General features: G+C 42.5%; 1 protein-coding gene across 4 annotated transcripts in view; it reads left to right on the forward strand.

Annotated features, from left to right (window-relative positions):
* Positions 1–18,244, forward strand: part of Vps41 (vacuolar protein sorting 41 homolog (S. cerevisiae)) — a 193,285-nt gene that overhangs the window by 122,187 nt on the left and 52,854 nt on the right. For all 4 annotated transcript variants that reach the window (XR_001236534.1, XR_001236535.1, XM_013521234.1 and 1 more), the window contains exons 16-22: positions 368–449; positions 2,663–2,755; positions 6,663–6,790; positions 8,381–8,525; positions 11,071–11,112; positions 11,706–11,756; positions 13,975–14,112. Coding sequence is in view for 2 of the 4 variants with exons in the window: in XM_013521234.1 (XP_013376688.1) it covers positions 368–449; positions 2,663–2,755; positions 6,663–6,790; positions 8,381–8,525; positions 11,071–11,112; positions 11,706–11,756; positions 13,975–14,112 (679 nt within the window). In the remaining 2 variants the exon portion in view is untranslated. The remainder of the gene's footprint in view (positions 1–367; positions 450–2,662; positions 2,756–6,662; positions 6,791–8,380; positions 8,526–11,070; positions 11,113–11,705; positions 11,757–13,974; positions 14,113–18,244) is intronic.

Consider the following 18,244-nt stretch of genomic DNA (forward strand, 5'->3'; position numbering starts at 1 on the left):
CTGAAGTGGGTTTTGTAGCCTATTATTTAAAGCCACTCAGGAAACGTCTGGCCCTTTGAGGTATGGTGAGTTTTCAAGTCAAGAAGGGCCCCAGACCAGCAGTGCTCAGTCGGGTAAATAGGACTCTCAGAACAGGAAAATCATTGGGAAAAGCCCTCGTTGTATGCTTCTGAAAGAGTCTCATCATTGTAAGTATTCTGTATAATTTTTATGATTTTTTTGTGCTCAGTGTTTGTTCATTAGCGCAAAATAGAAATTTGTCAGAACTCTGTAAAGAAAGATTTATCAAAACCACTGGGGAAAAATATCTATTTATTCTATTTTTTTTTTTAATACTTTCTTTCTCCCGGAATATTTTTACTGCCAGCAAATGCCAGAAAATTCTTGGGAAAAATGCAGCACTCTGGGAATATGAAGTTTATAAATTTAAAGAAATTGGACAGCTTAAGGTAAGCAGAGTTTAATTTTTAACTTAATGTTTACATGTGGTACATTTAGATGGATATAAAACAAAGGTAGTGGTAGTTCTTTATTGGGAAGTATCTCAGCGGGAAGGAATCAAACTTTCAGAAACTAGTTTCAAAATATAAACCTATGTCTTAGTTACTTTTCCCATTACTGGGGCAAAATACCTGATACTCATATTTAAAGAGGAGAGGGTTATTTGGCTCACAGAGGTTTCAGTCCATAGTTGGCTGGCTCCAAGGCAGGTGGCATTGCAGAGAGGCAGGCAGAAGACTGCCAAAGCAACCAAGCAACAAGCGACAAGTCTCTTTCTGTCCCTTATATCCAGGCTGCTCGCCTTTAGGATAGGCAGCACTCACACCCTTAATCCTAGCACTGCACCACGAATCAATCCCAGTGTTACATGCTCTAGATCCAGCCGCCTGGTCTCACCAAAGCCCTTAATTGCCCAGGCTGGCCTTGAATTTGAATATGCTTTATTAAAATCCCAGTTATTCTTGTTGAATTTATTGGGCTGTTGCTGGAAGGTTTTTCTCTAGTCTTGTGGCCCTGTTTGCCTGATGGCTCCATGATCCAGACATCTGGATGTGTGCTGTGGTTGTTTGTTTATACTACTGATCATGATAATGCAAATTATTGTAAATCTGTTTCTTCCCCCGGTTTGATCGTCCTTTGAATTTGTGTTTGTAACACATAACAGACCCATTCTCCCGTACTTACAGCTCAGAGCCACTGAGTCTGTGAGACTCACCTTTATGAGTCTGTGAGACTCACCTCATCATTCCTTTAACCTCAGTTCTTGTTACTCTGACCATGTCAATACCAACTGATCTCTCCTTTTGCCCCCTAGTACCATTTTCCTCCTTTTTTTAATTAGTGTTTGTTCACAGTACATAGTAGCTATGTTCCTGTCTCTTTACGCATCTACCCACCCCTTACTGCTTAGCTCTCTGGGGCCGTTGTATGAGCACTTTGATGGATCTAGGGTATCCTAGCTGAAATTACCTATTTGAAAACTGAATCTGGAATCCTGTTTCCCTGTTACCTGTTGCTTTTCTCCTGCCCCTGGACTAAAATTGAAATTATTCCCCTGATACCCCTGCCTCTCTTCCCACAGCCTCCTCTGCCATCTGGCACCTCTGTCTCAAGTCTATGAATCTCTCTGGCCCCAAACACAGATGCATGTTCATGGCTTCCTGGCATTGCTCCTGCTGCTCCCCTGCCAGATGCCTCTCCCATTCTTTCTTCCCTAATAGATCCAGGGCCTGAGGAGGCAAGGTTCTCCCCTGTGGCATGGGATGTGGTTCCATGGGAGATGCTTGTCCAGCAATGCCCAAGGCCCTGGCTTCAACCTCAGCACTGCACCAAAGGATAAAATTAAATTTTTCTGTGCACCCAGAGCACTGTGTTGATCCTGCTCTCATAACACTCACCACATGGTATCTCCACTATCTGAGTCTCTGCAAGTCTTTCCTCTGGGACCATGAGCCCCTTGGCTATGGTTACCCTGCTGCCCCATCCCCAGTACAGAGCCTGGAGGTGGAGCATAGGGTGCTAGAGGAAAATTGAACAGTATTTGGAAGCAGTCTAAGAATGCGAGGTGTGTTTTTCCTAATTTCAAAAGATGATTGTGTGTTGAAGGTTGATATACTTACTTAAGGAGAGATGAATGGATGTGAACTAGGCCCTTTGATTATGTAAGAAGTTGTCTTTTGTAATCTCATAGTTTTGAAAATTTATTCTAATTTGTGCTTAGAAAGGAGAGTTTATCTGAATCTTTTTAGAATAACTTTTCAAAGTATTGTGTTGCCATAATTTTTTTTTTTTTCTATTGAGACAGGCTCTCACTATATAGTAGTTCAGGCTGGCCTTGAACTCACTATGTAGCCCAGGCTGGCCTCAAACTCACAACAATCTTCTTGCCTCGGCCTCCCAGGTGCTGGGATTACACGTGTGCACCACCATGCCCAGCTGCCTTAAATTTTTAAAGTAATTATATACTTTTATGTTCTCTGTATAACTGGAACACAGTTTTGTTTTGCCACCTCTTTCTTTGTTGTTGTTAGACAGGGTCTCACTAAGTTGTCCGGGCTGGCCTTGAACTTGCCTCAGCCTCCCAAGTAGCTTGGATCATAGGCTGTTTTACCAATTTCTAAAGGGTTCCACGTTCATTTTCCTTTTCCTTTTCCTTCCCTAGGCTATTAGTCCTTATTTGCCAAGAGGGGATCCAGTGCTGAAACCACTCATCTATGAAATGATCTTACATGAATTTTTGGAAAGTGATTATGAGGTATGGTGTTCCAATGTGGTCATTTTGTTTGTTCTTGATGGGAAAGGTTAAATCTAGAACTTTTATCTTTTATGATACTGATACAATCCCTCCACATACACTGACTCTTAAAGGAATTATCTTAAATCTTGAATCATCAGAGTTAGCCTATTTATTGTTACAATATCTGGAAAACTTTTCACTGAGTCTGAGAGAAATAGCATGGCTTAAACCTCAAGCTTGTAGATGTTTTCTCCTGAACGTTGTAGGATGTGTGCCTGGGTTGTAGTATTAAGAAAGCTGTAAGTAATTTTTTATTGTTATAAGCTAAGTAATTCATATTTTAGCTTCCACTGTTAGCTTACTATTTTATTTTGAATTAAATTATCACATAATCAAACAGCATTCTGTAACAACCTCTAAATCACATACACATGAATGCATTTCTGCTGCTAACAGAATACTAATGATCAGATTACCAAAAAAAGAAAGAAAGAAAAACCCACAAAACTGTACCTCTTTGGACTGCTGACTTCTCAGTTTTCTTTTCTTCCTCAAAAGACATAAGCAGTATGCTTTTCTTTGACCAGTGATGCTTTGTGACTTGTATGAAAGTTCTAGTCATATGCATATAGCTTTGTCTATTGATGTACAACCTAGCAGAATTGTTTTAACAAGTTAGATTTTCTTTCATAATGACAAATTTGTCTTTCATAATGACAAATGTGTAAGCATATTAAAAGTGGGACAGTCTCTATGATTGACTGATTGACTGACTGACTGGTTGATTGATCGATTGGTATGGGTGTTTTGAGACAGGGCCTTGCTTTGTAGTCCAAGCTGGCTTTGAACTTGCTCTGCTGCCCACGCTGGCCTGGAACTCCTGCCTCAGCCTCTAAAGTGCTGGGGTTACAGGCACAGGCCACCATGCCTAGCTTCTATGGCGTGATATCTCATGAAGTCTTCTGAATCTTTCCCTTTCTGTGATGGGAGTGAGGTGTTATGAACCTTTGCTGGTTCTGTCAAAGCCACGCTCTACTTTCCCTGCCCTCTGACTAATCCTAATGGATTAAAGAAACACTGATTTCCTCAGTGTTTCTTAGATAATACATTTGTGGAGGGTACATGAAGCTTAAGGTGAAACGGAGTAAACGTTATGTCCTCTAATGTGGGGTCATTGTGCCTTTACCACATTAGTACAACCAGTCGTTTTGTCTTCTTTATATTAGAAGTTGACAGTACTGTGAGGCTGTTGCATGGACAGCAAAGAAGGAAGGTGGAGACAAACTTTCCTCTTTCCTTTGACCTGTGATTCCTGTTCTCGGGGCTGCCGACAGGTTGGGGTGGCCTTCCTCACAACACATTTAGTCTTACACATTGTATAGTGTCTTAAAAATAAGACGCTTGACCCATGGTTTCGTTTTTGTTTCATGAATATTTTGAAGCTGTGATCAAATCTCCTCCCGAAACTATCTGAAGTGAAGCTGCAGTCCCACTAATGTGTAGCCTGGCTGCAGTGCAAATGCAAAATGTATGGTCTGTTGTTCTGGCCTTTTGCTGTCCTTTTTTTAGGGGTTACTTTGGTTGAAATTGTGTGAAACTTTTGTGGAAAAACTATGTTCCAGATTCTTTTTCTTCCTATCAAATCCTGGTACTTTACAGAAACAACTTCTACCAGACTTTTCACTTCTGAATAACATTTAAATAAATTCATTAAAGCATTTAAATATTCATTAATATGATTTTTTTCCAATAATAGGATATTTTTACTGCTTATTAGTATCTTTGAATATGTCCAAGTCCCCTACACACACACACACACACACACACACACACACACGTGTGGTCAAAAATCAATAAGGAAATTCTTCCACTGTACCATGAGTTACAAAGTGTAAGAGCTAAAGTTGGAAGTCAGGAAGGCAGATACTATCCAGGCTACTGGCCTGGAATCGGCTGCAAGAGGGAAACAGGATCAAATCAAGGGATCCAGAGTTTCTGTCTGAACTACAAAATTTGAGATCCGTGGATAGCCAGGCTCAGAGGTAGGGGATAGGACTTGAGCCATAGTTCTAAATCCCAGCACGAACCAGGGTAGAAACCAGAGGAGTACACGGTAACTTGTTAAAGGTATGACGATGCCAGGTGCTTTCATTGTGAGAGCAGCTCTTCCCCAAGGAGGGCTGCTGTGCACAGTTGTGTTGGGTGTGCATTGCACAACTGCATGTTCAGAGCTAATATGCAAAGAAGGTGTCAAGGAAAGTAGCTTAGATATATCTGAAAAAATGTCGAAGATGTCATCCAGTTATTATAGTTAGTCCAGAATGAGTATAGTACAAGTCCAAGTACTTTATGGAAGGAGCCATGTGCCTTTTCTTAGTTGCAGAGTTTATGAAATAGGGGTGTGGCTTGGGTGTGGTGGTACACACCTGTAATCTCAGCACTCTGGGAAGTTGGACAGGAGGGCCACAATTTGAACACAGCTTGGAGAATTTAGCAATTGAACAAGACTCTATCTCAAAATTTAAAAAAAAAAATTAAAGGGGTTGGGGGTATAGTTCAGTTGGAATTCCCTAGATTCAACCTACTGTATGAGAAAAAAAGGACAGAAGGGGTAAACACTGCCACTTCCCAGGATCAATAAATGAGATTCTCCATCCCTGCCTTTGCCACCCTGTAAGTCATAGTGAGAAAATAGATGCAATGTTTATTGACCAGAATTTTCATCCCTTTGCTCAGTCTTTTACATGAACACTTTTAAGCATTGTTTAAACTATTTGGATTGTTTTTGCACTAGAAAAACAAACCATTTGTCCTCTATTCTCGTCCCCCAACACTGGGCATAGAAGACTTCTGTGGCCTCAGCAGATGTAGAGAGTGTCTGCCCCACAGCAAGCAACCATCAGCTCTGAAGCAGGCCCCACCTGGCATCCTGTCCTGTAACCCAGTGCCCTTCTGACACTGAACCTGGACAGAGCACCTGAGCCCACAGGTCAAGAGCTCAGTCTCCAAGGTCATATCTCACCCAGCCCCCACCCTCTGCTTTGCCAGTGGAAACTTCAGGTTGGAAGTCCCCGGGCTTCTGGACAAGAATCTATAAATCAAGGTTTTCACAGCCCTCAGGCAGACACCATCTTACTGTAAAGGATATTACCAGCCAAGTGATACAGATCAAGAGATGCACAAGGCAAAGTGTGTGGGAAGAGTGCAGTGCTTCCATGCCGTCTCTGGAGCACCCCTACTCGTCCAGGCAGGTCTTGGTCTTTGGCTGACCATTTGGAAATTCTCTGAACCCACCCTTTTGGGTTTTTGTGGAGATTTCCTTGTGTAGGCATGATTGCTAAAAGGTGGAGGGTGAAAATCCAGTGAGCTCTATCCATTCAGACTTGTTTCAGCATTCCTTCTTGGGATGTGGACAGGACATCTCTAGAGTGAAGAGGGTCTTATAGCCCACAATTTAAGTTTGTGTAATGTATTAGCTTTCTCATTGCTGGGACACAATACCCAATGCTCACAACCTAAAGGAGGAGAGATTTGGTTCATGATTTCGGAAGATTCAGTGATTGGTTGACTGGCGCTGAGGCAGAAACATCATGGCTGAAGGGTGTGGTGGAGCAAAGCAAAGCTGTTTGGTTCACAGTGGTCAGGAAGCAGAGCAGGGGAACACTGCCAAAGAGGAAGGGGCCAGGGACCAGATACAAACCCCAAGGCCATGGCTCTGTGACCCACTCAGATGCATGCAGTAGTGTGCTCTACCCCCTGTGTGGCTCCCAAGCCAATCAAGTTGACAATTAAGCTTGGATGTCATATTTGGCTTTTCTTGTGGAGGAGTTACAAGCCAGGAATCATGGACAAAACCCAGTCTATGTATGTTGTTGTATCACACCTACTTAAAGAGTGTTCATTTTCTACTGTACCCTTTGCTTAGGGTTTTGCTACATTGATCCGTGAATGGCCTGGAGATCTGTACAACAATTCAGTAATAGTTCAAGCAGTTCGAGATCACCTGAAGAAAGATAGTCAAAACAAGACTTTACTTAAAACCCTGGCAGAATTGTGAGTATATTTGTTTCCTTTTTGCAAATCAACCTACATTGAAAAATGTTCCATACTTTAGTTTTGACAAACACCAAAAGCCTATTTTTACAATGTCCTTATACTCGATCTTAATTTAAAAAAAAAAAAAAAACTTTCATAAGTCTTAAATGAGTAACTGAAAAGTGTGGACACGTGTGAAGCTGTACAGATGTGATGAGTCTCTTGGAGAGGGGAGAGGCAGTGATTAGGAGACAGAAGGCCACCCTGCCAGGTATTAGACCCAAGGACGCATAGTCAGCCAGTTCCAAGGCTGGAATGTCATGGCAGAAAGGTGTGGGGGAGCCAAGCTGCTTAGTTCATGACAGCCAGGAGCAGAGCAGGGGAATGGAGTGAGGAATGAAGGGTCCAGGTGTGACCTAAGGTCACAACTCCAACCAAAATGGCTTTCCAGTGACCAGGCTGAGAATTCTGCTATTCTTGAAACCAGTTACTCTTGCAAACATCAGACTTCTTATTTATAAGGTCACAGGTAGGGGTTCCTCATGGGATAATTCTAGCTTTAAGTGAGATGTCCAAGCAGGGAAACTGACCCCTAAGTCAGGCCTCAGGAAGTAGAAGCTTCATTGTCACATTTTGTATTTATTAGGCACCTTCATCTGGCTTTGTGCCAGATGCCTGTGATACAAAGGTAAGATACCCCTTCCAGGAGCCTCAGTCTAGAGGAACATGAAGTATCCTGCAGATCCATCAAAGAAGACAGTTTCTGCTTCAGCCCGTAGCACCCCACCTCCACAGACTTCCCCCTCCCACCGTGTTTGTCCCACACTGGGGAAATCACACCAGAGTGGCCAGGGTGTCAGGGCTGTGTTAGGTTTTCCATAGAGAAGGAAATTATGTTTGTGCATGCCAAGTTGAATGTAATCTGTTTTCTCTTGGAAACACTGTTCTGGATGCCCCTTGCATCCTGTAGCATTGTTAATAAGGAGCAGATAATGTAATTTCTGTTCAGCTGGCTTGGGGATGTCACTAATGTGGACAATGGTGTTTCTGTGGAAAGGCACATCTTTAATTTTATACAACACTCAGATAAGCATTGGGAATATAACCTTTTGTCAGTTTAACACCACTTAAGAATTTTAATCCCAGCACTCAGAAAGCTGAGGCAGGAGGATCCTGCAAGTTCGAGACCAACCTGGGCTACAAAGTGAACTTAAGGCCAGCCTGAACTGCAGAGCAAAATCCTGTCTCAAAAAAAAAAAAGAATTTTAACTTATTTTTCTATTGCTAAGAGGAATATTTCCCTCATTCTGAATTACAGCTTTATTGTCAGGAATATGGATTTCTGTAAAACTTTTAAAGTTGAGCCCATAATAAAGAAAAATCTTATTACTTGAATAGTATAAATATAAATAGTGTGAATGTTGGTACAATGAAAGGCATGATTCTAAGAAATATTTACTGGTCATATATTGTTAAATCACTAGGACTATTTTTCAAAATAAACTTTAACGTTTCTCTCTGAACAGGGTTTCAGTTTTTAATATAAAACATAATGTGTGTATTTTAGAGATATTGATGAATAGCATGTAAACAATTTTGTGTCACCAGGTACACCTATGACAAAAACTATGGCAACGCTCTGGAGATCTACCTAACACTGAGACATAAAGATGTTTTCCAGTTGATCCACAAGCATAATCTTTTCAGCTCTATCAAGGACAAGATAGTTTTATTAATGGATTTTGATTCAGAGGTGATGTGCTTCTTATTAGTACTTTTAAATTACTTTAATCTTCCAAGTGTTCAGTCATTAGACACCTGTCCAAATGCTGGGTTGTTGAATGAACACATAACCTTGCCACATGCCGACCATGCTTGTATGACTCTGATGCTCACTAGGTTGTTTTTGTAACCAGTGTTCTATAAAAGAAATTATAACTTGATGTGGAATTTTTAAAGGGATGTATGTATATGTATGTATAATTTGTTTTTAGTAAAACAGCTCATATAATTCATAGAACTGAAGTGAAGAATATGCTTTGACTCATTTAACCCCTTTAATATATGCCCCAGAATTAAAATTTAAGGGAGCTTCAGATTAGATCCACATACTACTGTTCCATTCCTTGGCATTCATGGGTCTAGCATGTGGGGTTTCCATCATTCTTAAGAACATGGAGGACCAGAACAGGTGGAAGGTGTTATTTTACTGTAGTTCAAATTTGAATAGTATGTTGTTTGACTAATGAAAGCACCCAGGCTCCACAGCTCATAGTGGTTCTTATAAAGTGAAATAAGTTGGGTATGTATGTGTGTGTGTGTGTGTGTGTGTGTCAGTTACTTTTCTCTTGTTGCTGAGACAAAATACCTGATGCTCAAAATTAAGGAAGTAAAGGTTTATTTAGCCCATGGTTTGTGGAGGTTTCAGTCCATATTCGGCTGGCTCCAAGGCAGAGTGGCACATGGCAGAGGACAACTGTTCATGGTGGCAGAACAGCAAAGCAACAACAGAAAAAGGGAGGAATGGTAGCAAGCAGCCTCTTTCCCTCCCTTACATTGTATGCAAACTATCTGCCCCAGGGCAGGTATAGCACTCACACCCATAATCCCAGCATTGGATCATGAATCAATCATAAACTCTAGAAGCCCACCCATGACTGCATTAAGTGTTGGAGGAACATCCAGATATAAACCATAACATATGTATGTGTGAAGTGGAATCTAATTAAAGTACTGGTGATAGAAATAACAGACTTTATATAACATGATGTTCTTCCTGAGAAAGTTGAAAATTTTAGAGAAGTCAAGAAGTAGAACTCTGAAAGCTCCAAAAGGATCGATGTGTTTTTCCAATGCTACCGTGCTATGTTTTGGAGTGCTATGTGCAGTATTATTCTCCACAGTGGTGGAACCTTAGTTAGATCCAATCTGGATCTACCTCTTCTCTTTAAGATGCTATAGGCCATTTTGTGTGCTGAATCAAGTCTGTAGGAACTGCAGATTGCCAAAGAATGATGCAGTGTAAAGAATGTTCAGGTAGAGAGGCTCTGCTTCTGTGGCAGAGGGTGATTAAGAGTGTCTTACTTTTCTCTCATTGCTGGGACAAAATACCTGATAGCCAGAATTAAGGAAGGAAAGGTTTATTTAGCTCATGGTTTGTGGAAGTTTCAGTCCATACTTGGCTGGCTCCAAGGCAGAGTGACACATGGCAGAGGGCAGCAGTAGTTCATGCTGGTGGAAGACAGCAAAAGCAACAAAAACAAATATAGTGGAGAGCAGCAAGCAGCCTCTTTCTCTCCCTTACATATGCAAACTACCTGCCCAAGGGCAGGTGTAGCACTCACACCCATAATTCCAGCATTGGACCACATAAACTCTAGAAGCCCACCCCATGACTGCGTGAGGCTGTAGGGGGACATCCAGACACAAACCATAACAAAGAGGATGAGATATTTATATAAAAATAAATTACATTTTCTGCAGATCCAGTTTCCCCTCCCCAGTGTATTGAGTATCTGGTTTCCAAATGTAGCTACAAGAAAAAATGTGAATGAATGGAAACTAATTTCTCTTCAAGAGATTGAACTAAAGTTAAGGAATCAGAGTTTTCTTATGAGAAGAAACTTTAGGCATAGTCTCATATGTTGGAGAACAAAAACTGTGGATCAGAGAGCTGAGCTGTAGCAGGCTCCATAACAGGACCCAGGTATTTCCGTGCTGGTCTGTCTTTCCATGACCTCGTGTCGTAAACTGCTTAAGATTTCATAAATGTTAGAGTTGGCTAAAATAAATCCTAAAAATCCACAAGCTTTCAGTCACTCTGAAACTGAAGGTGCGTTTTTCTTTTTCTGGCTCATCCCCTTTTCTCCACATGAAACCAGCCCCTCGTGTCTCTGAACTACTACAGGGAGACTTAGGGTTGAGGCAGTTCAAAGAAAAGCACATTTTTGTGGTTTTGGTAGTGACCCCTTTCCACAGCCCCTGAGAGTTACAGGAGAATGTGGAAAGGTCTCTGAGACTTCAAGGGGGCTCTTGTATGTATGTTTGGTATTTGCTAAGTGATAGCAAGGCACCATCTAGTAGAACACAGAACACACAGGCCTCACATCGGGACACGTTTGAAAATGCGTTCCTCCATGGTAGCATTTTCCATAAGGACCATTCTAAAGCTGAGTGCACCTGAGGTGTAGGAGGTGAACCCTCCACCTTGACCTGTGTGGATTATATGTGATGCTGTGTTTAGTGTTCTCTTCTTACACAGCAGATTCCAATGACTGTGGCTATTTTTTGTATTTCAGAAAGCTGTTGACATGCTTTTGGACAATGAAGATAAAATTTCAGTGAGTGTCTTTTGATAAGTTTTTGTGTATATGTCCAAAATGTTTTCTGTTGCCAGTCTCCATACCACAGACTGGGTAGGTTATAAAGAAAGAGTTTTATTTTGACTCATGGGTCTGGTACAAGGTTGAGAGAGCCCATCTGGTGACGGTGTTCTGCTGGCAGAGTGGCGGGTAGCGTGACATATCATGTGACAGACAGGAAGGGCACATGGGAGAGACCTGCAGCACCCTTGGGGAGAGTCACATGCAAGATAGACAGGAGGGGCTGAGCCCGCTCTCTTTAACTACCCACTCTGGTGGGACTTAACCCATTCTAAGAGACCCACCCTAATCCACTCACAGGGCAGGCATGGCCCAGCCACCGCCTGCTAGGCCCCCCTCCTAACTCCCTCCTTCGGTATTGTTACATTTGGAAATCAAGTGTCATTGTGAGTTTGGGAGGGGAACAGGACATACTCAAACCACAGCATTGTGTCTCTAGGTGAATATCTGCAGCCACATTAGCTGTAAGGAAAAAGGTGTTCACTGGATAATTTCTGCAGCTGTGTTTGTATATTCATAACCCTGTGCTTAAATTTTTCTTTTTCTCGTAGATTAAAAAGGTAGTGGAAGAATTAGAGGACAGACCAGAGTTACAGCATGTGGTGAGCACTGGTTTCTTCTTTTGCCCTTTTTGGTAACAGTGGGTGACACACCTTTCAGTATTGGTGGAGAAGTTTTCATGGAGTGAACCCTTTCCAGAGGTCAACACCCAGGTGTGATTTCACCACAAACAGTATTGCAGAATTATTAAAATGTAAAAAAAAAATTATTAAAATGTAGCATATACTGTTTGAATCCAAGGCTAGGGGTTAATTGCAGAGTGGGCACTTGAACTTTGACTTCAGTTGAATCGTGATTTTAAAAAGCTAACGTTCATGTCTGTGTTACCAGATCATGCGTGTGCATGAGCTTCTTTGTGTGGTTACCATGAAACATCACCCTGTCATGAAGTGTGGCCAAAGCCAGCAGTGCACTGTGGGTATCAAGTCCTCCCACCGAGGAAGTACCACACAGCCGTTCTCCAGGACCACACAGTGATAGGGAGCAGACCCTCATGTCTGGGGCTTCACCCTAGCCATAGTTGACCTCACCTCTCACATGGTCTTGGTGGATGTGCCTTGAAGGCCTGTTAGTCTGGGCTTCCTCAGAGGGTGCTTTGATGCTGTGCGTTGCTTTGTTGTGGACGCAAAGCAGTAGTAGACGTTTTCTGAGTCCTTTAAACATTATCTCTGAGAAAAGGCTTCAGTGGATATAGGGATCGATCATATCAGTAGGACCAGGAGTGTCAGGTACAGTGAGTGCACAGCTGTCTTCACCCATCTCCTTGCCCCTCAGGAGGCCTGGTGGTTTGTACTCAGAAATTTGTTCATACGTTGAAGTCCTTAATGGAATATGTTTTCTGGTATGTTATCTGTGATTACCACTTTAGGGTTTTTTTGCTCAGGGTTATAAGATGCTATTGTGTATGATCAGAAATGTCACGATCACTTGCTTATCCAAGCATAGCTCCAGTCTGCTGGGACTTTGTTTATAAAGCAGTGGTTTCTGGCATGAGACAGGGTTATGGCAGCAGCTCTCTGTATTCGGCTGAAATCAGGGCAGTGTGAAATACAGCAGAGGCCACACTGAAATGCCTCACCTTCCCTGCCAGGTGAGGTCATTCCTCTGTCAAGTCAGCTAGCAGATGTGACAGGGCCTCTGCATCCTCTTGTATGCATCTGGGACACAGCACCACAAGTGCCAGTCTACACACTGACCCCAGCCCCAGGGGACCGTCAGTGGTTGGTAGTCCTCACGAGCAGAAGTCCCCTCCTGCTTCTCTTGCCTCCCCTTCTTGCCTCAGTTGCCTCAGGGAGATGTGAACAGCTAGCCGAGGAGTGAGTACTTGAGGTGCATACATTTGTCAGAGTGAAACAGAAGCAAATATCAAACCACAGTCACAGTGTCAGGGCCAGACTGACCCTCTGTGCCTATTCTGTACCATCCACCTGGCAACTGCCACACCGGGTGTGAGTGCACCTTGTGTCACTGGTGTGGTTGGTCCTGCCTCCAGGAGGTTGTGGGCCTGTTCTTTACCTTTAACTTCCAACACTGAATGTCAACTTCTAATTTCTGCGCTGTACTGATAGACTTCATCTTGTCTGTAAGTGGAAAGCATTCACTTTCTTTGAAGTCCTCTAACTTTTTCAGTTAGGGTTAGGAATCAGCTTTGGAAAGTACTTATGAGAACACTGGTGTTCTGGATTTTCACTTTGGTTTTGTTGTGTTTTTCTGATGTCACCAATGGAGCCAGTGTTTTATCACAAACACAGGTCTCAGAAAGATACAAAAGGGGAAATGGAGTGTCGGACAGTTTAGCTTCTGTTACTAAGGTTCCAAAGAATGTACTCTTGTCCCTGGACTCTACTCCCTTTCACGTGAGAGAAGAGAATTTTTATCATGTAGGAAAACTTCTCATCCAGCATTTACTTCTGAGGTGAAGCAGATGAAGATGACAGACAGGCATGGCTTGGTGTGATTTTAGGTGGTAACTCGTTTAACGTTCACTACAACTCAGGGAGAACTTCTGTAGGTAAGGAACCTGCGTCATGGAGAGGGTAGTGACTTGCCTGAGGTCCCATGGTTGGTGGCAGCCACATCCCTCCAGGATCTCCTTCCTGTCCAGGAGGGCTTCTTCCTGTTCCTCCGCCACCTAGAGGTTTTCTCTGCCCACTGCTGTCCCGCCTCTACAGGAGCCGTTCACAGCTGAGCATGGCAGTGTGGAGCAGGCATCTTGCTTTTCTGATTACAGTGCTCACCTCTTACCTGTGTTCCACGCAGTACTTGCACAAGCTCTTCAAGAGAGACCATCACAAGGGGCAGCGCTACCACGAGAAGCAGATCAGCCTCTACGCAGAGTACGACCGGCCCAACTTGCTACCCTTTCTCCGAGATAGCACCCACTGCCCGCTGGAAAAGGTGAGACGAGGGCCACTCACTGGCACGGGAGAACTGGGGAGCCTTTTGTCCCACTTGTCTTCCACCTCTTGTCCTCGCATTCCTGTCGGGGAAGGCAGGCAGCTCAACTGGTCCAGGGATGGGCATAGAGTCCTGGCGGGTGAGGTTTTGGTGAGGAGCTCATGCATTTATGCAGCGGGCTTAGCCGGAGCAAAGGTTAAAGGCCAGGCTGTAGGGACTCAACCAGCCAGAGTGATAGTGGGAGTCTTTCCACTGTGGTCTGAAACATTTTTAGAGTTTAAAATGTTAATGAATTAAAGTAACAAATGAGCCATTCCTTATTGTCCAAGCATGTAAAAGACAGTTTTTTAAACTGTTTTTGCGGGTGTTCATCAGGCACTCGTCTGCATTTTGCAAATCTGATTCAAAGGTGCCTAAGAGTAGTGCAGGGAGACTACAGCTCCTCAGCTTTGGCAGATGTGTGCCTGCCCAGCTCATACCAGCAGCACTCACAAGGTGGCAGTGTTTCTGAGTCTGTAGGGATGGCATTGGGGGAGGCAGACTTCACTGACTTTAATTTAAAAACCTTAACGATTGGATCAAAGATGACAAGGTTGAGATTAGGTAGAGATCATTCCTTAATTTATAATTAAAAGGCTCTTGTTAGATTTCTCCCTTACCTTCATACTAAATCAGGAAAAGGAGATTAAAGTAGTGGTTTAGCAGCATTTTTTGTTCAACTTCTGTGATTGTTCTGCCTCTTCACTTTTATTTTTACCACCATTCTCTTTTTCCATGTGTATCCCTGTGTGTGTGTGTGTGTCACACTTTAAAAATCTCAGATTCCTTTCTCTTTCCTCTAGAGAGAGCACTGTGGTCCAGGGCCATTCAGGAATCTAAAGCAAGGAATCACATTTCTATGCCGCATTCCTGTCCATAGCAGAAAAATTCTATGTACTAGAAATACTTTGTTTTCACACTGTACTCAAAATATCTAGATATTTTAGAGTTTTTGCTTTCTCACCTGTGAGGGGAATTATTGAAAACCCTGTTAGAATCTACTCATAAAACATTTAATCTGTGAAATTCAGATTTCAGAGCCTCCCACTCCCTTGGCACCAGATGGTACCCCTCCTCCGGCCTTCAGAGCCCTTCCTCGGGGTCTCAACTATGTCAGGCCATACACCAGCTGCCTGTGTCACTGTCCCATGCGGTGCTCTGCAGAATCCTCCTCTGCCCAGCATTGCCGACACCAGCCCACATGTCCCAGCTGAGTATTTGAAGTGTGGCTGGTGCAGCCAGAACCTGAATTGTAGTTTAATTTTGTCAGTGTAAATTTAAATTGTTGCATTTAAAGAATAAGCAGCAGCTTTCTTGGACAAGTCTGGTGCGGCTTCAGACTGCAGACTCTCTTCGGTTTGAGGCAAGTGCGCTCTCAGGCATTGTCCTGTGCCCGAAGAGGAGAGTGGGTGTTCCTTACATTTGAATGCTTGAGTTTTATGCTTGAATTTCCAAGCATAAAAGTGATTCGTGGATACCTTTTAGTAACAAACCACTTGAAGCAGTATACTCACTGTTACTCAGACTGTCTGTAAACATGCATCCTGCGCTATTGTGTTAGTGTTCTCTTTATCTGTGAGTGACGCAGTCACCCATGTTAAATTATAACCCAGATCCTCTGATGTCAGGTTTTGTATTTTTTTTCTTCCTTTTTTCTTTTCCTTCACTACTGAGGATTGAACCCAGATCCTTTGTTCCTAGGGCTTTTGCACTAAGCTGCATCCCCCAACCCATTTTTTATTTTGAGACAGTCTCACTAAATCACCAGATTGCCCAGGCTGGACTCAAACTTGCAGTCTTCCTGCCTCAGCCTCCCAGAGTGCTGCTTTGGTGTGTCTTTCCTGTGTCTACACTAAGATCGCTGTAGCAGGGCAGTATTGGGAAGACGCTGCCAATGTTTGCAGTGATGGGGCAGGTGAGCGAGCAGAGGGTGAGGTCAGCCTTGCATCCCCTCCGCACAAACGAGCACTGTCCCCATGTTAGCTGGGATTGGGTTCAGCTGCAAGTGGGAGTGGGGAGGATCATAGCGCAGCAGAGCATCTGTTCGATTCTCTGCCTCGTGGGAAGGAGGACGGCCTGACTCGGGTCGGAGAGCAGCCCTTGGTCTTGTTCCCCCACCTCTCTTGAGCTCAGCCCCAAGGCATGTGGTGGCGCTCACCTGTTTTGGGATGAACAGACTACAAATGAAGCCTGTTCTCTCCTGCAGCTTCTTGGACGCAAGTCACTCAGCTCCCCTCCCACTGGAGAGGCTGCGAGATGGGTTTGTGTTTTTCTAGTCTGAGCAGCACACCTACCTCAGCTCTGTTAGTATGGGAACATGATATTGGGGGGCAACTATCTCTGCCACCTAATTTTTGTTAAGTCTTTAAAAAAAATGGTATTAGTACATGTTTGCAGTACGTAATGATTACATAGGTTGTGGGGAATTGGTCATTACCTAACATTCAATTCCTTTTTTTTCCCTGCCCCTCCAACCCCTTTTTTGTAAAGCTTTGCCAGTATCAGATTCATTTATTTATTTTATAAGTCCTTGTCGAATTAATAACCAAACTAATGGGACAAAAAAAAAGCCTTAAAAAGCACATAAGATAATTATACTAAAGGTACATTTCTGAATACATTGTTCGTGCTGGGTTATAAGAACTTTCTTTTATAGTCGTTCCACCCTAACACGCCCGATCTCTTCTGATTTTGGTAGCTAAGCAGGGTCAGGCCTGGGTAGTACGTGAATGGGAGACAGTAACTCCTTTGATCTTTTTTCCTATTGTCTTTTATTTTGTACTTTATATATTGGATTTCTTAGATAAGAGAAACCATGTGATATTTAAGCTTGTGTCTTCGTTACTTCACTTGACATCGGGATCTCAAGGTGCATCCATTTTCTTACAAATGAGTCAAATTTATCCCTTTTTATGGCAGAGTAGTATTCTGTTGTGGATAAACATCACATTGTCCTTACCCATTCATCTGTTGATGAACATATACGCTGCTTCCAAGATTTAGCTACTATGAATTGTGCTATAAACATGGGCATGCATACATCACTGCGACATGACATCTTTAACTGCTTAGGGCAGATACCCAGAAGGGGAATAGCGAGGTCAAATGAAATTTCCGTTCTGTTTTCCATGGTGATTGCACCAGTTTAGATTCCCACCAACATTGAAGAAGGCTTTCTCTTCCGTCTGCAGCCCCTCCAGCATTTGTTACTGGTAGACTTCTGAAGTAAGATAGAAACTGAGTTTTAATTTGTGTTTCTTGAACAGCCAAGAATGTTGAACCTTTTTTATGTATTTATTGGCTGTTCGTACTTGTTCATCTGAGAAGTGTCTATTCATTTCACATGCACATTTTTTAATTAGGTCTTTAAATTTAGGGAGTTAATTTTTTTTAAGTTCTTTATGTATTCTAGAAATCAGTGCTTTCGGGATCAGCTAGCAAAAATTTTTTCCTATTCTGTAGGTTGTCTCTTGAATTTATTTCTTGATACATTGTGTTTTGTTTTGTTCTGTTTTGTTTTTGGTACCAGAAATCGAACTCAGGATCTTGCACTTGCCAGGAAGGTGCTGGTTCTGCTGAGCTATCTCCCTGGTCCCCTCTTCAATTTATTTCTACCACCTAATGTTGAAAGGGACGTTGAGTCATTGAATGATGTGTTTCTTCCTCTTTATGAACCTCCGTTATTCTTCCTCATCTGAATGATGTGTGGACCTTAAAACATTCCTAGTTTCTTTATCATTCTAAACTATAGTGATACTTGCTTTTCTGTTTTACTTTTTTTTTTTTTTTGCTGCACCAATCTCTGTGATCAGTCTTTTTCCTGCCCCATAGCTAGTTTAAAATATATAGCCTGCAGAAAAATTTTAAATCAAAAATCAAAATATCAAAACCAGGTCCTGCTCTTATTTCCCAAGATAAATCTCTGAGAAAGCTAATTAACTTGAGCTGTTCTTTTTATCCCTTTGGTTTTTTGTTTTTAAAACAACCTTGACTAGTTGTTTTCCAATGACTACTCTCAATATGGAATAGATAACTTGCTTTTGAAACCTTTACTGACTGTTCATTAAAAATATATATATTTTTTTATATATAA

This window comes from Chinchilla lanigera, unplaced genomic scaffold (assembly GCF_000276665.1).
Source record: "Chinchilla lanigera isolate Chin_1 unplaced genomic scaffold, ChiLan1.0 scaffold00059, whole genome shotgun sequence".
Lineage (NCBI taxonomy): Eukaryota > Metazoa > Chordata > Mammalia > Rodentia > Chinchillidae > Chinchilla > Chinchilla lanigera.